This window comes from Cnephaeus nilssonii (genome assembly GCF_951640355.1).
Source record: "Cnephaeus nilssonii genome assembly, chromosome: 12".
NCBI classification, from domain to species: Eukaryota; Metazoa; Chordata; class Mammalia; order Chiroptera; family Vespertilionidae; genus Cnephaeus; species Cnephaeus nilssonii.
Window position 1 is genome coordinate 25,036,786 of NC_137083.1, and position 17,285 is coordinate 25,054,070.

Genomic DNA, 17,285 nt, shown 5'->3' on the forward strand with positions numbered 1-17,285 from the left:
GATGGGGGTCACGTGGCAGTATACTAGTGTTTACAAAAGCATATTTAGAATTATGTGACATCACTGTGAGTCACATGGAAGTTGAACGCAACTTCTATTATTTATTATTATCATCAATATCATTGTAGTCTTTATCATCATGATTGAGCATCTGAAAATTTAAGAGGAATAGTGAGTTGGGAGGGAAGTTTCATGAAGGGTTGCAAAAGTGAATGTTCTGGTCAATCAAGATGCTCCACTGAATGTGTTAGAATTTTGAGTGCTCTTTTATAAGCCAATCAACTTACGTTGAGATAGGAGAGATCTATGGGATGTGTAGAGTTAATCCGGAATGTAAGTATTGCTGGTGATCTGATGAAGCAGTCATCAGATGTAGAACGTTATGCTAACACTGTGCTTCAGAATCCTGAGGGGAAGGTGAGCTGTCTTTCCTGCCGGGTCTTACTCTGTGTGACATCAAAGAAGAAGCAGTGAGGCCCCACTTTAGAATAATCTATAGCCCTTTCCATTTTCCAAAGAAAGTCTACACTCCATTGAATAGCATCAGACTGCCTTTCACCATCTGGTCCCTTTTTTGCCTCCAGAGACATCTTTTCATTATTCCCTTTGGTCATCTTGTACCCATTGCTCCAGCCCAACTAAACCACTTTAATATCAAAATAACAATCGCAACAATAATGATTTAAAAAAATGTTTTTAAATATATTTTATTGATTTTTTTTTTACAGAGAGGAAGGGAAAGAAATAGAGAGCCAGAAACATCGATGAGAGAGAAACATCGATCAGCTGCCTCCCGCACACCTCCCACTGGGGATGTGCCCGCAACCAAGGTACATGCCCTTAACCGGAATTGAACCTGGGACCTTTAAGTCTGCAGGCCAATGCTCTATCCACGGAGCCAAACCGGTTAGGGCAACAATAATGATTTTCAATAATAATAATAGTATGGCTACTTTTTTCACAGTGCTTACCCTGTGCCTGGCACTGTTCTAGGAGCTTTACATATATTAATTCATTTAATCTCCACATGTATCCTATATTTTAATTCCCATTGCATAGATGAATAAACTGTAGCACAGAGAGTTTAAGTAACTTTTCTAAAGTCACAGAGCTGGAATATCAACTATTCCATGCTTCTGTTTTTTAATATTCTTTTCCTTTTGCTTAAATGCCCTTCTTTTCCTCCTTTTACCTAACTAACTCTTTCATACTTCAGCGTGGATGTCACCTACTTTGAGAAGCTTTTTTAGAACATTTCCCTCTCCATCCCAACTATACTGCTTTAGTTCAAGTTAGGAATTTCTCATATAAACTATGGTTTCGAGAAGAGTCAAGCCCCCTTTTACTGAAGGGAACCACATCCCACAAGAGACAGAGTTTCCCAGGGATATCTTTAGAAAGAGCCTTCCTGTATGTAACTAAGCCACAGTGTACCAAGTGGTAACTGTCCGGAGCCTCTTCCCTTGCTCACTTGGACAAATACTACTCTCTTAAGTGGAAGGGGTGGCTAAAGACACACACTATGTTGCCCAGCTCTTTAGATCATTCTCACAAACTAATGGGAATTCTACTCATCTACTTTGTAAGAAAAATATTTAGGAGGCCACTCTATTCCTGCCTGGATTGTTGCCTTAGGTATTTTTCCCCAAAATTATAGCTTCTTAAATATTTCCTAATAGAATTTTAAAAGCTTAACCTCAGTTTTCTAATCATTATATTTCTAAATTATGGCTATGCATTTTACTGCTCAAAACCACTGCTAACTAAATATTTGCTACAATATTTCTTTCATATATGTGTTTTGTTTTAAAAACCCAGGGATTATTTGTTCATGTATTAATTCAATGATTTATTCAGTACCTACCAGGTGCCAAGACTGTAAGGTACTGGGGAGGCAGACAAAATAATATGGGCCTACTCTCAAGGATCTCACAATCTTATGGGGAAAGGGCGAAACTTCTACATATACTAAATGTGATTCATTGGGTAAGACAAAAGTATTTTTATTAAATTATCTATAATATAGCCATGTCTAACATTTCAATACATAATCATTTTCAAAGAATATGTTTAAATATAATAAGTAATGTTTTTCCTTAGAAACAAAATTTCCCCCTTTCTTTTATTCATAGAAACTCCAATTATCATTCCTTTCTAGTTGGTAAGAAGGGGGAAAAAATCAGCCAAGATAGTCATCTTATATTTTAAACTTGGCAGAGGATGTAAAACTGAAGTAGATAATACTTATTATTTATTGATTTCACAGCAGTTGCTTGAAAATTGAAGATTATCTTTCTAATTTGTACAAAGTTATCACCACTGAGTCACTTAGAAAATTGTGTTTTCAGATTCACTGTTTTGTTAAAAGACTAGAGGACCAAGATGCATGTGAACTGCTAGGACAGATTATGCAATGTCAAGTCATAGTTAAAGGAAGTCACGGATTTCCATCAACCAAAAGTGTGTCCTGAAAGGTTTCTGGATGATCGCACCCCAGGGTGCTGTCCAGGATCACCATCAAATACCAACACATGGGGAAGTCAGGCCATATATCTGACCAGTCAACATAAAGGAATGGAATTTTAGGGCCAAAAGTTCTAGTACAGAGAGGATTTGGAGGATATGATCAATACGAGCAGAAGAAACATGTACCCTTTGAAGTTGAAAGGAAGGGACTGAGCTGGCAAACACACGAAGAGTATCAAGAACCTTAATCCTTGTGAAGCTGTACCAGGACCAAAATCAATATTAACCCAATGTTTAATTGGAATCCGCTGAAACTTTCCAAACTGGATGCAATGATCAAAAGCCCAAAGACTCATAACTTGTCCAGCCACTAAGCTAAACTACAGCACAGGAACAAAATTATCCCAAACCTCAGCAAATAGAAGAGCTGAGTGGAATAATGAATATTTTCATCCAGCCAAGAGTTCATACTTCATTTCTGAGCATCAACTCCAGCATTTCTTGATGGATGCAAAATTTAATGTGCTAAGAGTAAAAGGTAAAAGCTGGTACTCAAGAGAATTTATTCAGGCAATGCATTCTTAAATTTTTTTAAAAGGATCACCAAGGATAGACTTTTAAGTATACAGCTTTTTACTGTTCACTTAAAAATAGCCCTATTGATGTATTTAAAGAAGGATGTTCCAGGGGACTAATCAACATGATTGAAACAGCAAAATGACTATAGGAAAATGACATGGGAACAGGCAAGAAGGAGGTCAGGGCAACTTTTGAAGGAACAGGTTTAGTGGTGAGCATAGAGATGCAGGTAGACTGTAGGAGGTAAAACTGCAGTTTGGTGGGAAAAGTCATAAGAAATACAGGATGGAAAAGGGACATCAAGGTCAAGGGTGGGTGTCTGTGTTTTGTTTTGTTTTGTTTTCAATAAGTTGGAGGGAAGGGGAAGTTGGGCATATAGAGATGGGAGGTCTAATGTGAATAGGTAGAGGGCCTACATTCTGTTTTTTTTTTTTTAAATGTTTTTATTGGTTTTTAGAGAGAGAGCAGATAGAAACATCAATGAGAAAGTAGAACATCCATCGGCTACTGCCTCCTACTGGGGATTAAGCCCATAACCCAGGTATGTGCCTGACTGGGAATCAAACTGGTAACCTCTTGGTTCTTGGGTCAACATTCAACCACTGAGCCACAGGGCCAGGCTAGAGGACCTACACTCTTTATCTTCCCCACTCTGCCCCCACATCACAATTAGCACACATCTGATTGTTCTACTATTCATTTGGACTCTCCAATGTATTGTCTATAATATGCTAAATAATGAACATAACAATACTCTTTTCTACACATGGTTCTATTTTAATTCTTTATCCACTGAAGCAAGGGTCATATAGTTTATTTACTTTACTTTGCTTGCATGAAGTTAAAATAAAATATGTTGATAATTAAGGTGATGAAGAAAGTTTCTATCACTATCAAAAATGGTTGCATTATTTTAATTAAAATAAAGTATGCCTTTAATTATATTGCCTTAAGTTTCTGACAAAAAAGGAATCTGTCTCTATTACTAAAACACAATTATTTATTTTCTCTTATTCAGTCAATTAAGCTAACGAAACCAGAAAATAAATCATTTTAAAATTTCAAGATTCTATAATACTATTACATAGGTTAATTTTCCACCAATAATCAGTGCGGCTATTTGGTGTTCAAGAACTAATCCACTCTTTGGGGACTATTCAGAAGCCCCAAACTCTAAAATATTCAGCATTATATTCTTCCTTCAGCCTTTCCAAATCAAAAGTTCAGTCTAATCTTCATGGAAAATTTAAATAAAACCATATATGAAGGTATTTATAATATTAAGTTTTCAAATCACAAAGAGAATTGACAATGACTGCATTTTCTCCAAATATACTTTTTCTATTAAACTGTAGTGTTCCTAATATCCTGTGTAGAAAAATTTTATTTTTTAGTCTTGATTTTAAAATCACAGTTCTCTCTTTTTAAAACAGTGTGAAGTGTTATTGTCAATCACATTACTTATGCAAAGTGCATGGATATGAACTTTCCTATGGGCTTCAAGATTAGATTAATTTCACTCAATATGCTAATTCCAGTATAACATTCTCCCTTGGAAGACAGATTTTCTTTCCTAATATTTTATCTCTGTGTTAGATATGTGAATTCTTGGTCAGTGGAATGTACAAAATTTTCCTGTTGTATGGCTTTCCTTTAAATTTCCTTTGGTTATCTTTTTTGAGCTATACTTATTTTTATGCACAAAGTATCATATTGAAGCCACATTTTATTTTTATTTTTGTTTTTATTTTTTATTTTATTATTTTATTTTATTTTTTTCAATTTTTTTTTACTTCTGACTAGTTCAAAATATTATTTCTCTCAGCACCAACTCTTTCTACACTTTGACGGATTCTTCCTTGTGTTATTTGATTTACAATCTGCTATGATTTGAATGTTTGTGGTCCCCCACCCCCCCAAAAAAAATTCTTATGTTGAAATCCCAATTCCCAAAGATGAGAATAATAGGAGGTGGGAACCTTTGGAAGTGATTAGATCATGAGGGTGGGGCCCTCACCAATGAAATTAGTGTCATATAAAAGACTCCACATAGATCCCCAATATCTTCCAGAAGAGGGGATACAGTGAGAAGGAGTTGGCTATGAACCAGGAAGAGAGCCATCACCAGAATGCGGCACCTTTATTTCGGGTTTCTCAGCCTCCAGAACTTGGAGAAAAAAATTCTGTTGGTTATAAGCCACCCAGTCTATGGTATTCTGTTATTGCAGTCTGAACAGACCAAGTCATAATCTTAAGTGTGAAGGTATCCCTAGCTCAATTATCCAGTATGTCTACACTAACTTTCTTCAGCTTTTGTTTAAATGATCAGAGGACTCCAAGTGACTCAGTGAGTTTAAAATAAAGATTACTAAGGTAGCCATTTTAGTCAGAAGGGACTAAAATATAATTACTCATCTCATTTTTTTTTCTCTGCTCTGCACCTATCTGAAAATTCTTTATTGTCAACAAGACTAAAATAAAAAAACCCCAAAGCCTTATTTTCCACTATTTCCAAATCAATATTTATATTTTCACTTTGCCCTTTTATTCAAATAAAGGTTATTTCTAGTCATAGTCTTGCAAAAGTGATTAGTAATTTTTAGAGATGGTGCCACCATTTCCTTTAAATTTTATGCATGTTCAGATTAAGCTGAGGAGAAAGACTAGCCAATGTTAAGAGTATCAAGTGTAACCATTGTTCCCAGTATACCACCACAAAATGCCATGATAAATTTGGGGTTTCAGATATAATCACAGTACAACCCCCTCACCAGAGCAAGTAGGGTATTAATTAGATCAGGAAACCTGGTTGGGGTGTGGGACACCTGTTTTCATTTTCTTGTCTGAACCCTGAACCCTAGTTCCCAAACACAACCCTCTGACTTCACTGAGAGGAGAAAGGAGGGACCCTCAAAACAATGGAACTGCCCCACTTAGTTCTGCCAGATGGGGAATTTGAAATAAAACTTCAAGTTGGTTTAGAGCACAGCTCTCTAAATTTTAGCAGTGTCAAGATAATCAGGATTACAGATTGCCCCAGACTTTTTGATGCAGAAGGTCTGGAGCGATGCCCAGAGAATTTGCATTTCTGATTAGTCCTAGGTAATGCAGCCCATGACGATCAAGGGACACACTTTGAGAACCCTCTATCTAGAATTATAGAGAAGTGGTGCATCTCCCATACCTGAATTTGTAGACCTGCTATAGTCATTTGGGGACAGGTTGTGGGCAGCTTTAAATGTCAGATTCAGGAGGTTTCTGAAGACCTAAGAGATTCAATGATGGAGATTTTATACAATTTCTAGTGCTCCTGTACAAGTTAAATTAGACACTACCTGTAAAATGCATCTTTGATATTTAGCCCCAATTGCTCCTTAAGTCTGTGATGTTCAGACATCCTCTGGAGTCAGGGCCATGTCCCATCTCTTGCAAGACCTGGTCTAAGCCTTTCTCCTCTCCCTGCCACATCCCAGCTCCCATCAGTGTTAGCAGATAAGTGTACTTCTGACCTCAATGAGAAAATAGAGACCTGCTCTTATTCTCCACTTCCCCTCCACTTCCATTTAGCTAAACCTATCCATAGTCTTGCCTCCAGTCTTAGCTGTGTCCTGCCTCTTCTCCCCACCCTATCCCCACATGGACACCTCATATCACCTTTCTCAATTTTTCAGACCACCCACTATCAATCTACCATTTTCATTGGCTCCTTCTCTGCAGGCTATCAACATGCTCAAGTTTCTCCAAAAGTATAATAACCAAATCCTTCCTTGGCCCAGTTGTCCCTGCTAGCCATGCTCTATCTCCTTCCATTCATAGCTCAGTGTCTGAAAGAGGAGCCTATATTTTCTGTGCCTGCTGTCTTCCCTTCTCACTCTGCAAAGACAGAGCCGCAATCTGTCCCTACTGCTCCATTGAAGCTTCTCACTGAGGTCAATGCCACCTTCCTCTTGTCTTTCCAATCTGTGTAATCCTTCCAAACCTGCAGCATCAGTAGCTCCAAGACTGTGCCCTGGTCTTCTTCAAACTCACATTCTACTCATAATTTTCTCCCTTGGACTAACTATATACTGATCACTGTCATAACTATATTTTTAATTCATTCTTGCCCCTGAGCTCCAATATTTTTTATTATCTTTTAGGAATTTCCAGACATGCTCCAGACTGCTAATTTTCTACCCCATTTTCAGCCTCCTCCTCCTCCTCCTCCTCCTCCTTTATTTCCTGTTTCCATCACTGGCACCACCATTCCTTCACTCACATGCCTAAGGCAGAAATATCAGAATCGTCATTGACTCTCCTCACAAATCAAATCAATTGGTCACCATGTCTGCTGGATTTTTTCAGACCTGTGTTCTCTATACAAGCCACGCCCCCACCCCTGCCACTGCCAAAATTCTGGTTCTTACGTGGATGGTCAAACCAGCTTTATAACTGGAATTCTTGTCTCTAGGCTGTTTTTCATACAGTTAAAAGAGACAATTCTGTCCCCTATACACAGTTCCTCTCCATTAATACCCATGAAGTACAAACAAAAAGAATCCCAATTTTTCTATTTCTTGAGCTGTTACTTTAAATTTCCTTTTCTAGTTTCACTTTTCCTGTTTGTTTCCTAAATATTCCTCTTTCTCTGAATTGTGTCTTAGCATTTCTTTTAAAATCCACTTCTTGGAGTGTACTAAGCACTGCTATACTGGCCCCTAATAAGTGCATGCCTACAATCCAGTGAGCGCTCTCTGCTTCTGTCCCACATACCAAACTGCCTGCAGAAGATAGCGAACTGTGCCCCAGGCACCTTAAATTCCTACCTCGCAACACTCTTCCCTAACATGCCCTTCCCGGCGTTCTCCATTGCAGTGAATGCTGCCACAAATCTCCAGTTGCCCCCGTCATACACCTGGGTTTTGTCCTGACCTCCTCTCTCACCTTCCTTGTATCAAAATCAATTGCCAGTTTTTGAGGTTTCTATCTCTTAAATGGTTCTGAAATCCATCGACTTCTCTGCATCTCAAACTACTGATCTAAGCCACTGTTCTCCCTGCACAATTACTGCAGCTACCTCCTGGGTGGTTTTTCCTTTATCATGCTCCCAAACATGGTCAGAATTACCTTTGAAAACACAATAATATAGTGCCATTTACTAGCTTTAGTCCAAAGACTAAAACACTAAAACCCCAAATCAAAAAACAAAACCAAGTCCCATGTCATATTATTTCCATAGGTGAATATGTATGTAATGAAGGCCACAAAGCTTAGGGCAATCAACACTAAACTGACAGCAGAGGTTACCTCTGGGGAGAGGGGTGGGATGATAGGCAATGAAGGGGGTGTCATACTAGTAGATGGGATTAGTGTTGGTGAAGGAGAACTTCAGTTTTTATCATTATTAGAATTGTTTAAATTTTTACAATTAGAGTGTTTTCAGTACTGTATTGTTTATATATTTAAAAATAAATAAAATAGACCAAGGAAAGGAGCCGTGAGGCAGATGGGGCTCATTAGCAAGTTGTTCTAATTCCAGTGCCATGTCATCACCTGGAAGAGACCTCTGATTCCCTCCACCTGCCCCCCGGGAGCAAAAATTGTCCTCTGTGTTACCTGAGCATTTCACTCCAGGAATTCTTACCTTTGTGGTCCACAGTTTGACAGTCCAGTCAAATGATGACGTGACAAACAGGTGTGAAAAGTCCACGGGGCCCACTGCCATGTGGCAGTTAATTCCTGTCACTGGCCCTTGGTGTCCTTCGAAGACCTCACCGATCCCTGCTTTGCTGCACGAAAAACCACACATGAGCAGAGTTTCAGGGATCTTTGCAACATTATGGTTAGTTTAAAAAACGAATTTGTCTCTGCATGACTACTTCCTGAAGATTTACACCACCAAAGTGAAACCACGTTCACCGTTATCTTGAGAGAAAGAAAATACTAAACTACTTTTGGTAATTAAAAAACAATAGCGTGCAATATAATCTTTATAACCTTCAGAATTTAAGATAAAATTATTTCCCGGCCCCTATTATATCACACACTAGTCTGCACACAATCATACCCAATGAGAAAATATAGCAAAGTGCTGTATGTTAGAAACCCATGTGCTGTGACAAATACGTAAGGATTGTAGAATCTAAATATGATGTTACTGAGAGTAAAAATGAACTGAGTTATTAAACCATTTGGGCGTCTGGAGCAACAATAAACGTCAGTGTGCTGAGCAAAATGTGCAATCACGAGCCGAGTGCTGCAGCGTGTGCCCCTGCAACGGGCACCCAAACGGTGCCCAGCGACACTGCTAACAGCGGTTCCCCACGTGACCCTTTACGTCTGTGCTAACGAACACGAGGAGCTGATCTTTGAAGTGGCCCCTGGAGAGGCTCCACTTGCCCTTAACAGCATCCTGAAAGGGTTTATAGGGTGCAAACTGAGGACTTGGTTTAATTTATGGAAGTAGATTTGCACCTTCTCTGAGTTAGGCCAAAAACAGAAATCCCCCCTCTTCCCCGCAGCCCTCTATGACCCATTAAAAATTACTACAAAGCCAAATGCCTGCTACTTTACAACTTCACGAAGATCTGTGCTTTCTATTTCAGATGGATGGGCCAGTGTGAGAGCTTAATCAAGGGCGTTGTAAAAAGATACGTGGTGTGTGCCACAGACACCCTTCTTGTTTTGAACCACAGTACATATTCTGTTTGTGCTTGGAAAGCACAGTAGCCACCGGACAAAAATATTCATCATGGAAAAGGTTACTCACATTTGTAACAGAATCCAACAAATAAATCTGCAAGTTATCAATGAACAGGCTCTGTAGCCTTCACAGATAATTAAGGTCCTGGATTAAGTCAATGGAACCTATGCCCTGTTTGTTGATGGTAATAAATGTTCAGCCCAAGCTACGACTCCCGTTTGGCCCACTGCTCTACCGTGCCTCTCTCATGCCCCCTATGACGCTTTACCTGTATTGCAGAGTGTTGTGTGTTTACCTTGCCCACCATCATCAATTTCTTGAAGCTAGGAGCCAGGTTTAAAGGATGTTTGTATGCCCGGCAGCATCTAGCAGTGCACTTTGCTCAAAGTAGGTGTGCAGTGGATGTTTGCATGAATGAACAACGTTATCAGATCTTTTTATGCCTTGATAAGTCTTTAATGCATGGTTTTAGCCAGTTTTGATGACATAGGACCATTCGACATGGAACCAGGAGGCAGATCTTCCCAGTCATCTTTAAACCATGTGAGCAAGGCAAATACTGCTTGTTACTAAGTGCAGAACAGTAGGAACATCGCAGCTCGTATTGTGTAAATGGAAAAACCACATAGCTGAGCCATGGGAGCTTGTTACTTCTACAAATCACACAGACACAGGAGTATGAACTTGGAACAGTTTGTGGTTCCTCATTACATCTAAGTAGGCAAGGATGAGTGCAAGAGATGAAAAATCACTCGAATTAGAACAAAAGTGAGAGAAATTATGCACCAAGGTGAACACAGTGAACCTTTCAAAAGATGTGAGGCTACTCATTAAGTCTTGCATGCAATTTTACCATCTAGTCTAAATTACTGGATTCCACTTTACCCTGATGGCTTTCCAGGGGGCATTGGACAATCTCTCAATCAAGACAGAGTTCTCAGCACCTGGAAACTTCATAGTGGCTTATATATCTCATACTATTCCAGCCTCTGTGACTAGGAGAAAGGGCCCTAGGGCACTGCTCTATAGTATTAGGATATTGCTATTTCTTTATTCCCCATATAGATTTTTAGTTCCCCAATTTAGTATATGCCAGGCACCAGGCAGGGAATTGATGATGAAATCAAAATAGTGTAGTAAGAGCAAAATGGCAAATGAATGAGTAATTGAAATAAAATGAGATTAATATTATTGCAGAAGCATACATAAAAATATATAAAACTAGAGGCCCGGTGCACGAAATTCATGCATGGGAGAGGGTCCCCTCAGCTCAGCCTGCACCCTCTCCAATCCGGAACCCCTCAGGGGATGTCTGACTGCCGGTTTAGGCCTGATCCCTGGGAGTTGGACATCCCTCTCATAATCTGGACCGCTGGTTCCTAATTGCTCACCTGCCTGCCTGCCTGATCACCCCTAATGGCCTCTGCCTGCCTGTCTGATTGCCCTTAACTGCCCCCCCCCCCCGCCAGCCTGATCACCTCTAACTGCCTCTGCCTGCCAGCCTGATCACCCCCAAGTGCGAGCCCCCTCCCCTGCCGATAACCCGGTCGCCCCTTACTGTCCCCCCTGCCAGTCTGGTCGCCCCTCACTGCCCCACGCAGCCTGCTGTTGGGTCATTGTGTGAGGGCATCCCAACCAATTTGCATATTACCCTTTTATTAGTATAGATAGCAAGTCTATCTGACAGCCTCTAGTCCTATCCCATTTATTCTACTTTCATTTCTCCATAGTGGGTAGCATCTTAAATCCTATATTTACTTGTTTATTGTCTTTCAAGCTCAACCAGAATATTAACTCCACGTCTGTTTTGTTCCTACCGCATCCTCATGATGTAATGGTGCCTGGTAGATGGTAGGTGCTTGGCAAATATTCCTTGAAGGAATGAATGAATAAAGGAGTGAAAATTCTGTGGCAGCATAAAGGAGGGAATGGTTTCCTTTGCCCAAAGAGTTTGGAGAAGATTCCATGTGGCATGAGCTCCACGCTGGCTCTGGAAAATGAGGAGGAATTATCCAGGCCTACAGGAGAGACACGCCAGGCCGGGAGGAAGAAACTGAATGTACAAACTCATGGACTCTTATCCCTACTGGGTGCGTGGCTGGAGCCTGAAGGCTGAGGCTGGAAAGGGGCAGGGAGTCCGGGTCTTACATGGTTTGCTAAGAAGCTGGGGACGTTTTCCTCAAGGCAGTGTGAGCCATCAAAAGCTTACAAAAGGCTAATGACCAGAGCACATGGATGCTGTACGATCATCAAGACTTGAGGTGGGGCTTGCATCTCTTCAGAAATACCTCGTTCAGAATGCAAGGTGGTTATAACCCAGAAAGCGATCACAGACTCTCTCGGAAATGAGGCACACGTCATTGGTAAGCAAACAAAATCACCTTCCGTGACGACAGGCCGTGTAGACCGTACCCTCCTCGCTGCCAACCACGAAGTTATTGACGTCTCCCGTCGGGAAAGCCATTCCGGTAACAGCCACAGGCTTGGACTTATTGTACACCAGCTCCATGCTCTCCTACCAAAACACGACGCGGTTACATTCCCTCTGTCAACTCCTCGCCATGCCAAAGACAGCACGGAAAAATCATTTGGCCAAATCGTCTGTTTGCTTTTCACACAGCGTTACAAAAGACCCCGGCTGTGCCAGAAGCCGTGCGGGACTGCCCCGCCGCGGGCTTCTGTGTGTCTCTGGTTTCAGGCGGCTGCGTTTCATCAGCGCGGCTGCTGCTGAAGTCGGGCAGAGATGACAGGTGAGAATTTTGAAACTAATGGTGCAGAAACTAAAGATAATACTGTAATGGTTACACTTGTCAGCCCCAGGCTTTAATAAAACACACAATACCCTTGTATTTACAAACATTTTCAAAATCAATTGTTCGTGAGACGACGCATGTATTAATATCAGATGTACTCAAGCCCATTTGTCAAAGCCAAGTGTGTGTCCTCCATGGACTGAAACCAGAAAGTTGTCACTCAGGTCAGAAAAAAACCGATTTCCACCGGGACTAGATTTCTTCCAGGGTGGCCATTAGGTGTACAGGCTAGAAGCCTGCAAAGAAGAGCCTTTAAATAAGGGTTTAAAGTAGTAAACGAGAGTCTCTATATTATCTAAAATTATTTTTTAAATAGGGAACTAAAGTGCATTTTAAAACGCATTCTGCTGAATCAAGTTTAATGACAGGGAAGAATAATTGTGACTAATATCCATGAATGTTTTTGCTATTTACATCAAACAGCCTACTATGTGCACATGAAGTAATTTAAAAATAAATCATACTAGGGCAGTGGTCGGCAAACTCATTAGTCAACAGAGCCAAATATCAACAGGACAACGATTGAAATTTCTTTTGAGAGCCACATTTTTAAAACGTAAACTTCTAACGCCACTTCTTCAAAATAGATTCGCCCAGGCCGTGGTATTTTGTGGAAGAGCCACACTCAAGGGGCCAAAGAGCCGCATGTGGCTCGCGAGCCGCAGTTTGCCGACCACAGCTCTAGGGGATCATGTCATTATAGCTGCTTGTGAATTTAGTCCTTTTTTTAAAAAACAGGTAAATCATGTCAGTTCAGCCAAGGAGTCCATAAACAGGAAGCGCATGCTCAGAGTCTGGGCAGCACAGCCCATGTGCTCACACGACATGCTCCCAGTACTGAGATCCACAGAGTGAGTGCATCAGTGAGGGGACCCTGGGACAACATAAAACAGGAAACTGGACCATCCAATGGTGTGCTCCATCGACAAAAGCAGCGGCAGGGAAGGTACAGTCTCTTGGTCTCCCACTTGAGACAGAGAGGAACCAGGGCTCCAAGAGAGTGTCATGCCATGAAACCCTCAATCTATGTATGGAGACAGGAACACGTCACTGGTAAGAAAACCATGCAGGCATGCTAGAACTAACAAAAACGGTCTTGTAGCCCCTGCACCACTGGTTTTAACCAAAACAAATGCATGTTTAATCAGCAAAATGGGCAATTAAAAATTCCTAATTAGAGAGTTGGCTCTTGTATCTGTTTACAATCTCCATGCTTTTAAAAGAACATATTGAGAATTTTAAGACAAAGCCATAAAATACCCACCCACACACAACTCCCGACTTACATAATGTTAAAGTCAGCAAAAATAGAGTAACTTAAATTGTAAGATGCTTATTAGCGCCCCTCTCCCCAAAAAGTTATTAAAAAACTTATTTAGCCTTTGTATTCTCTACATCTGTATTTTGTGGAGACTTCTGGGAGGTTCTTTATAGTTTCTACATTTCCTTATGTATCTTGAGACTTCCATGTTTTCTAAAACTGAGAGAGAGACATTCTTGGGTCATTCATTGTTCCAGGAAAGGGAATAGGAATATTGAAATTGAGAATCATCTCTTTTACAATTTTCTTCATGTTTCCTCACATTTTTTTGTCAAAGGCTATGGCAATAAATTCTTCTCTGTGATTTTAGCTGGAAGAGAGTTAAATACTTTTCCCCCACAAAGAAATGTGAAAATAGTGTGTGTACGTGTTTGCGTGTGTAGGTAGTGTCTTCCTGTGTGTATGTATACATACACATATTCTGAAGGTTGCCTTCAGATGCCTCCACCCATCCGTCTCTTGCCTTCTATTCCTTTGTTTGGTTCCCATTACTGCAATCAGCAGTGGTCTGAAACCTTTGGAACTGTTTCATTTTTGACTTCTCGTTCGTTGAGCAAGGAATGGCAGGAGCCATACTAACAACATTCCAGAGGAGAAAACAGATGGTCTGACAAATTCTTTATACACACAGGCGGTCGTCTAGGCAATGAATACAAGGGCCTGCGTGTCTGTTTTGCCGGGATGCCTCTTCTCAGGGGGATTGCTCTGTAGAGCTCCCGCCTCCTTTGCATCTGTTTAACAATTCCGTAGGGTAGGTACAATTCATACCACAGGCAACTTCTATAATTACTATGCTTCAAAGTGGATTATTTCATTTTCACTTGAAACTGACCTAAGGATTAACGTCTTACAATAATTACATGATTTGTGGTAAAGGAAATGGGTTTTGGCTTCAAGAGGAGACTGCTGAAAGCAGGCCCCACTCTTTCAAGTGCATCCATTGGTTTTAGCTCCTATAGGATGTGAGGGTTTGGCTTTTCGGAACTGTGTTCCATTAGGCAGGTATCTCTTTTAACCAGGATGCTCTTCTGTGTAGGGGAAAACAAACCCACCTGTGGCGTTGAGAGCATATCCAGGCTCCAGGAACACATTTTACCATCAGTAGAGACGGTGATGAGGTTATGAGCATTCTGGGTCCCAACAACATTTACACAGTACACGGGATGCTGCGAAAACATAAACATGGAGGATCAGACACCGATCCAGGAGGAAATAATGCTTACATTTGAGTGTTAAACACATTACTCCAAAACAAGGATTAAAGGGGGACAGAATCCTACAATAACACCAGCCTCAGGTCATTTGCCACTTTGGATTTGAACCTGATTTCTTTCTAAAAGCCCTGGCAGCAACACATAGTATTGGAAACGCAAAGCCTCCCTGGGCTCAGTCAGCTGCAGTGCAACAGAGCTGAAGGAAGCTACATAGAGCAAGTGAGGATTGGCGGGTAGAAGCCGTGCAGGGAGGTGAATCTGGATTGCTTGAATGAGTCTCCACTGCACAGCTTGGCTTCTGAGCTCACCAAGAGTGATGGAAAAAGCCAGTCTTCAAAAGGGGAGAACTATTGGCTTTTGGAAGGAATACGTGTTACTAAATCTGGAGTTGAAGGCATTACGGTCATAGTGCCAAACATTTGTTAACATTCTTTATAAAAAGTGGTTAATATTCATCAGCCTTTTTAATTTGAGGGAGAGATGTCGGTGGTGAAAACCATTGGCACAATGTACCTCGTGAGATAAAATTAGGTTCTTTTATGTTACTGCAAAATCTAAAAAAATGATAGATTTATTTTTCAAAACATCATTTGCCATAGTATGGAGGCTTAGATTTAGCCAGGACCTTGAGAAAGGTCATGCATACACCCCAGGAGTCATAAGAAAGATGCTCTCTCTAACCTTCTGTCATAACTCTCGTAGGTTCCCCCACTCTGTAGAATCCTAAACAGTAGCCTAAAATCATTTGCAGCTGCACATTAAATACTAAATGGAAGGTTAGTCTGAGCAGAACCTAGCAGCAATTTGGGTTAGATTTCAAGCAGCTTAGCCATCAGTGGCCAAACCACAGCTTAGTTGATGCTTCTCTGTGCAAATAGCTGACAGTCTAAGTCTTACTCTTGATGAGTTACTGTCCATTATACCTAGCCACAATGACAATGAAACAATCTTTAATATTGGAAAGTTGATATTATATAAAGAATGGTTCCCAAACTGTTATTATCATATAAACTCCTGGTCAGAAGGGACCACAATAATCATTTAGGCCAGCTGCTCATCTGCCTTTACCAAGCAGTGGTCCAAACTCTGCTTAAACACCTTTCTTCGGGGTGGTTAGTTTTAGCACTAATTCCTTCCACCAATGGGGTAAAGAAAGCTCAAAGAGATATTTTCAGTACAGTGCCCTCTGGGATTATACTGGTCAAGTCAAAACAATATTTAGTTTGTTATCATGCCCTCCTCCCTCAGTCTTGTCTTACTTAGACTAATCATCACCAATTCCTTCAATTGTTCCTTGAGTCCCTGGTTTTCAATACCTTCCCCATCCTGGTCACAATCTTTTGAATATGCTATATTTTGTTTGAGTGCCTCTCAACATTGGAGTTGTGAGAAAAAAAATCTACCCATACTCTGACGGAGGGAATCTAGAAATCCAGGGAGTGCTGAATTGTCACTTCTCATGTGATAAAAAATATGCCTGTATTAATGCATCTTAAGATTACATTTGCTGCTTTGGCAATCACATCATCTCTTTTACCCAGTTGATGGACAGTCAACTAAGTCTCTATGTCTTTTCCACACCATATTTCTACAGAAACTTTCCAATGAACCAGCTCTAGTGGATCTGGCATGAGAGATCTGAAACTGAATGTTATCCTGATCAGGTCCCTTACTATCAAAGGGCCTAACTGGTGGGGGGCCTGTGGACAATACTTTTCCTCAAGTCTCTGCTGGGGTGTGTGGGACCTGAAGCAGTATGCAAACGCAAGCCCTGAGCCACGCATCATACAAAGCTCTGCATGAAAATCAAGTGGGAGAATGGGTGAAACAAATTCTCACCTAAAAAGAGCAGACTTAGCAAAACTGAAGAATGGTAGACAGAAAAGGACAATAATCATATGTGAAATATAAAACAGAAAGAAACAAAGGAATGACCAGGAAAAATAAACACAAAAAATCTCAGTAACACCGCCAACAGTATAGTGGTTACCAGAGAGGAAGGTGTGTGGGGGGAGGTTGAAGAGGGTAAAGGGGGCTAAATGTGTGGTGTTGGAAGGAGACTAGACTTGGGATGAGAACACGATGCAATATACAGATGATGTATTATAATATTGTACCCTTGAAATGCTTATAATAATCTTATTAACCAATGTTTCCCCAAATTTTTTAATTAAAAATCCCTGAAGATGGGAAAGCAAGGTCCAAACAGT

The 17,285-nt window shown here is 40.6% G+C and overlaps 1 protein-coding gene across 6 annotated transcripts in view; it reads right to left on the reverse strand.

The window, feature by feature from the left end:
• The window catches only part of DYNC1I1 (dynein cytoplasmic 1 intermediate chain 1), a gene marked incomplete at both ends in the record, with an annotated part of 245,523 nt that overhangs the window by 44,362 nt on the left and 183,876 nt on the right, over positions 1–17,285 (reverse strand). For all 6 annotated transcript variants that reach the window (XM_079786742.1, XM_079786740.1, XM_079786741.1 and 3 more), the window contains 3 exons: positions 8,669–8,813; positions 12,109–12,242; positions 14,914–15,027. In XM_079786742.1, the coding sequence (XP_079642868.1) occupies positions 8,669–8,813; positions 12,109–12,242; positions 14,914–15,027 (393 nt within the window). The remainder of the gene's footprint in view (positions 1–8,668; positions 8,814–12,108; positions 12,243–14,913; positions 15,028–17,285) is intronic.